A 5,942-nucleotide genomic window follows, 5' to 3' on the forward strand; every position below is an offset into this window, starting at 1 on the left:
GGGAAGGAGGGGGAGAGGGAAAGAGAGAGAGAGGGAAGAAAGGAAGGAAGGAGGGAGATAGGGAGGGAGGGATGGAGGGAAAGAGAGAGGGAGGGAAGAAAGGAAGGAAGGAGGGAGATAGGGAGGGAGGGATGGAGGGAAAGAGAGAGGGAAGGAGGAGAGAGGGAAGGAGGAGAGAGGGAAGGAGGGGAGAGGGAAGGAGGGGGAGAGCGGGAAGGAGGGAGAGAGGGAAGGAGGGAGAGAGGGAAGGAGGGAGAGAGGGAAGGAGGGAGAGAGGGAAGGAGGGAGAGAGGGAAAGAGAGAGGGAAGAAAGGAAGAAGGGAGGGAGGAAAGAAGGAGGAAGGGAGGGAGGGAGAGAGGAAGGAGGGAGTGAAGGGGGGGAGGAAGGAGGGAGGAGAGAGGACAAGGAAATAAGAGGACAACCGTATAGAAGTGTTTTTCTTCTGGAGAGATGTGTGACAAGCCCCCCAGAGACTAAGCAGGAAAATGGGATGAAGACAGTTCAGTGGTGACAGTGAGGACCAGTCTGTTAATTATTCGTTTTGTGTTCTAACAGCCATGTCAGTATAATCTATTGTTCAGGTATTTACAAAGCTATTATGTTAGAATAATTTAATACAATAATTAAGTGTCTGCAAGGAAATATACAATTCTCTGTAGAGAGAAACGTGGTTTAACAAGAGTCCCCTGGACAGAGAATGGTGGTGGTTTTGCTGGAGCCTGGGGACGCTCCTCCAGACTAGTCCTTGCTCAACAGTGAGGACCCCGGGCTGGGAGGCAGGTGGCAAAACTTGTCTGCCCTTGGACGGGTGAGTGTGTCACATAGCCAGTTCCTTGGGGCCACACTACACTTGCCATTGCCCCTGTGTTCAAGTCCAAGTCTGGGCAAATGGGCAGCATGAGCTCCAGAGCTTGACAGGTCCCTCGGTGGTTAAAGATGAGCACCCACTGCCCGGCTTCTGGAGCCACCCCAGCCCTCCTGATGGCCGGGGGTGCCCAGGCTGGCCCCTCGAGTTTTCTCATGGACATTTCCTGGCCTGGAAGTGACAGGTGGTTCCACTGGCATTTGGTGCTAACTGTGCTGGGTCCCGTGGGCCTGGCAGGATGTTCACTGGACCAGAGCAGGTGCTAGGGTCTGGGTTTCAGTGAGGAGTGTCCAGAGTGCACAGCTGAGGTTTGACAAGGTCGTTAACTGATGGGGCCATGAGAGAGCGAGTCACAGCTCTGTGGACTCTGCACAGGGCGAGTTTCCGAAGGAGGTGCACTACTAGCGTGTCAGGAGGATGACAAGTGGGCGCTAACTGGGTGAGGGAAGAAGCGGAGAGGGAGGCAGGCAGGCGGCAGGGCACACAGGCGGCCGGAGCACAGGGAGAGGGGCAAGGGGTGGGTGGAGCAGACCTGTGTGGGGGAAGCTGTGACGGGTGGGGTGGCAGGATTGGCAGGGGTGCTGCAGGAGATGGGCTGGGGCTCTACAAGGGCGGGGCCCGAGGGAATCTGTGGGGAGCAGGTGCTACCTGGCTGCAGCACCCCTGGAGCTCTCTGCCACTCAGGAAATGACAGTCCCTCTCAGAGGAAGTGGCCCAGGAAACTCTTTCTCTTTCAGGACCACATTTAAGGAGTTTGCTGAGAAATATGGCCGGGATCAGAGATTTCGACTTGTTCAAAAAAGGAAAGACCAGGAGCATTTTTTCAACCAATTCATACTTATTCTTAAGAAACGAGACAAGGAAAACAGGCTGAGGCTGCGGAAAATGAGATGAGTTTGTAAAGACGCAATAAGACCCGGGTGGGTGGCACAGGGAGTGGGGCGCGAGGGGTCTCCCAGCACACACAGAGGCGGGGTGGAGCGGCGGGGCTGCCGGGTCTCCCTTCTCAGAGGATTACTGTTTCATATTGAAGCTCTCTTTTGTACGACGTCCACAGTTTGATGCATTCCTAATTATGTCGATCTCTTAATTGTTTTAATTATGCAAATTACTTGTAATAAACACACATTATAAATCAGCTGCAGGTTGGTAACTCAGCAGAAATGGGACCCATCTAGAACAATCTCAACACGTTTCATCACTTAAGACAATTACCCAAAACCTTTCTGAAAGCCTCCGTGGATTACCTCCTTCCCCCAGGATTTCCGTGGAGTGGGGGGTTCCTCACTCCGTCCCCAGCTCTGGTCTCATTTTCTGAGTAGTAGCAATAGGGTCCTCATTGTCAACCATCGTGATAACTGTGACGTCCCACCCGCGACCGCGATCACTCTCAGTTGCGAAAGGTGACTGTCCATTCCTCCGAGGGGCCCCTAGGCCTGGCCGTCACAGGTCCTACTTACAAAAGAATTATTTTGTACAAAACCATCATATTAATATTTGAGTTATTTTTATTGTATGCCCAGAGTTTGCATGAGATTTTTCTCATCATCTTTGTATAAAAAATTTAAAATTTTTTTTAATCAATAAATATTTTAAACCAATGTGTGTTTGTGCCTAAGACTTTCATTATAATCTCAAGCAGCAAAATTGTGTTTCAACTCAAGATACCCAGTCCCGAAGATCTAGGGAAAAAATCTGACATCACAAGAGGACTGTGGAAATCAGACCCAAAGAAATGTGACTTTTCAACATGCTCCCTGCCCCAGGCAGAGTGACGCTTGGTGAAACCTTAGCTGATTTGTTATGCTCTTTAACTTGTTGGACATCCATTTATTTACGGCAAGTGTGTGGAGTCTGTCTGGACACAGTGGCTTTGTCCTTGACAGAGAGCAAGGCAGCCTGCTCCCTTTGCCCTGTTCCTTGGTTCTCCTGAGAACACTGCTGCCCCCCACGCTGGGCTGTGATCGGCCAGGCGGGATCCACCCCAGCCCCATTCTCCTGCGCCGGGAGGTACGTGTGGGTTCCAGGGCGTCACCACTCAGGGTCAGGTGCCCTCCCACCCGGCCATCACCCAGTGGTGTTGGAAGAATCCCAGACAGAGATGCCGGAGGCAGGTTCCAGAAGGGCACACACCCATCATCTGTTGGTCAGGAAAGAACCAGATAGTGGAAGCCTCCTGGAGTTAGAGCCAGGAACAGGATAATAGAGAAATTATTAGCATCACCGGTAGCTGAGCGCTGGTGCTGGTGAGTGCAGATTCCTGTGGCTAGTACAGGAGTAATAAGGAACAGCCCCACCCATGGGTGGGGAGACAGGGTCCCAGAAGTCCTGCCACCCCAGGGCTAAGACCCCATCCTGTTGGAGGAGGCCTAACTGTGGTCAGTGGAAGGCAGATGAGTTACCCAGCTGCTCTGCAGCAAACCCAGGGAACACTCAGATGGTGGGGTCTAGGGGTCCCGTAGGTGCCTCTGTCCAGAAATACCCATGAGGGTGTCAGTGTGGGGAGACCTCTGGTGTAGGGTGTTGGTGGCTGTGAGCCCCCAGGACTGGTACAGAAGTAGCCCTGCTGTGGGGAGCAAGGGAGGGATCCCTGCTGGGGCCCTGGACTCTCCGTAAGGCAGCAGTTTCTGCTGAGACCAAGCTCAGCCTATTAGGAAGCCTCAGCTGGCAGCTTGTTACAAATAGAACAAAAATCATTTTACCACAAAGACATTTGAACCCAAATATCCTGTAGCCCAGTTCATAATTGCAAAGTCATGGAGGCAACCCAAAGGCCCCTCAACCCATGAATGGAGTAACAAATTGTGGTATATGTATGCCATGGAATACTATTCAGCCATAAAAAGGAGACATTACATCTTTATGTTTACCTGGATGGAGTTGAAACACATTCTCCTTAGTAAAGTATCTAAAGAATGGGGGTGGGGGGAGTATCCAGTGTACTCAGCACTAATATGAAACCAATATATAAACATTTACACTCCAGCATGGATGATAAAAGAAACACATAGTCTAGCAAGGGGCAGGGGTGAGGGGGAGGGGAGGAGGGAGGGTGATTGGTGAAAGGAGGGCATTTGGTGGGATCTCACCTAATGTGCACAGTGTGACGGTGTTCAGCACAACCCGCTGGGTGAGGGGCTCTCCTACAACTTGAACTTGAACTTGGAAGTGAGAACAGTATAACCCCAAAATTTGCATCCTCATATTAAATTGAAGTTAAAAAAAATATCCCATGACTTACCTTAACTGCTCTCTCTGCGCCGTCCCCAAATCCACCAGCCGAGAGTCCCAGTGCAGGGCCATCTCACCTATCTCGGAGCTGGTGTGGGCAAGACAGGCCAGCAGTTCTAGCAGGCTCATGCCCTGCCCTGCCTCTCCCTCGGCCCCACGGCTGCACCAGGAGCTCCCCCTCACCTGCAACGGAGGAGGGGAGGTGGATGGCATTTGCCATTCTCTCTGGCTGCTTGAGCTTGAGGCAAGGCTGCTGTTTCCTTCATCCCAGTTCTACTCCAGAGTGGCCATGGGGCTGTCGGGGCAGGGAGAGCAAATGGGTGACCAATGTGCTGATGCCCTGGGGAGTGCAGGTCACCAGCCAGGCTCTGCACAACTCAGCTCCACCTCTAATGTGACAATTCCCACATGGAGCAGGGCAGGAAAATCAGGCCAAGGGGCACTGCACTGTCACCCTTGTTAGCTGGCACCCAGGACAAGGCTTTGCATACACAGCTGTGTCAGGTGGTGTGCAGAGCTGGCTGAGGCCATACTGAGGTGATGAATCACTTCAGCCCTGTCACCTCACCCAGGCTTCAGGGCACCTGTGCTGCTGATGGCCACAGGTCAGGAAGGGCCTTACTACCGGCCTTGGCCTATGTCCCTAAGCCCAAAAGTCTTCTTGACCCATCAGACCCTGTCTCCTCCAAGCTTGCCCAGACTCTGTCTGCTGAGAGAGCATGGCCTTGCCGCAGCCTGCTCACGGGCACAGCTTCTTCCGTAGCAGAGAGTCTACACCTGAGCTGCATCCCTCCGTGGGAGTTACAGGTGCAGGGCCACAGCCATGGTCTATGCACCTCAGGCCCCACTGCTGGTGACGCTGGGTGCAGAGCAGGCAGTGAGTGTCATGTCCACTGAGTAGGGACTCCTATTTCCAGGGTTTGTCTGTGACATTTCCTATGAGGTAACTGTCTGTAAGTTCAGTGGCCACAGGTTCGGGGCTCTGGTCACCTGTTCCTGTCCCTCTTCTTGTGACTGGATCCCACCCTGTCTTCTCTATCCCCCTCACAAGCCACATCTGTCTAAGCAGGAGGTGGTGTGAGGGCCCAGGTGGCCAATTGGAGGGGAAAATCAACCAAACAGAACTCACTGCAAGGTTTTGTTTCATTGGCTTATCAAGAAAGACGCCCCTTGGCATTGTGCTCTCAGTGGAGACTATAGAATAGAGTTGTGGGTGTGCAAACCTGCTGATTCCTGCTGACATCAGCTCTGCTGTGTGTGTACACTTGCGCATGGACGTGTAGGTATAGACGCACCTCGTGGGGGACGATGGTGAGTGCACCTGTGTGCATCTGTGTGTGTGGTGAGTGCACCTGTGTGCATCTGTGTGTGCATGGTGTGTGTATGTGCAGATGCACTGTGTGTGTGGGGAGTGCACCTGTGTGCATCTGTGTGTGTGCGTGTTCCTGTGTGTGCATGGTGTGTGTATATGTGGTAAGCAAATGTGCAATAGAGGTCAATTAAGTTTTCAAAGTTCATCCTAGAAAAAGTGCTACACACTTCACTGATGAATATCATATGGTCCCCTTTGAGGTGCTCCCCTTGGGGAGCTGGGCACCCCTGCCAGTACCTAGTCCACCCTTCAGAGCAATTCTGGAATTCTTCTTCTAGAAAGGTCATCAGACCTTTCTCTGTCTTACCCTTGATGCCATTTGAATGTCATCAAAATGTCTTCCTTTCAATATTTCCTTTATATTTAGGCAAAGAGAAAAGTCATTGAGGGCCAGATCAGGAGAGTAGGTGGGGTATGCCTAAACAGTTATTTGTTTACTGGCTAAAAACTTGTTCACAGACACTGCCATGTGA

General features: G+C 52.0%; 1 protein-coding gene across 1 annotated transcript in view; it reads left to right on the plus strand.

Moving 5' to 3' along the window:
- The window catches only part of TCERG1L (transcription elongation regulator 1 like), a 169,623-nt gene extending 167,863 nt beyond the window's left edge, over window positions 1-1,760 (plus strand). Inside the window, exon 11 of the mRNA XM_023515631.1 lies at window positions 1,604-1,760. Coding sequence (XP_023371399.1) covers window positions 1,604-1,760 — 157 coding nt within the window. The remainder of the gene's footprint in view (window positions 1-1,603) is intronic.
- The last annotated feature ends 4,182 nt before the right edge of the window (window positions 1,761-5,942 follow it).

Source organism: Otolemur garnettii, unplaced genomic scaffold (genome assembly GCF_000181295.1).
Source record: "Otolemur garnettii isolate 467f Iridium unplaced genomic scaffold, OtoGar3 scaffold00075, whole genome shotgun sequence".
NCBI lineage: Eukaryota > Metazoa > Chordata > Mammalia > Primates > Galagidae > Otolemur > Otolemur garnettii.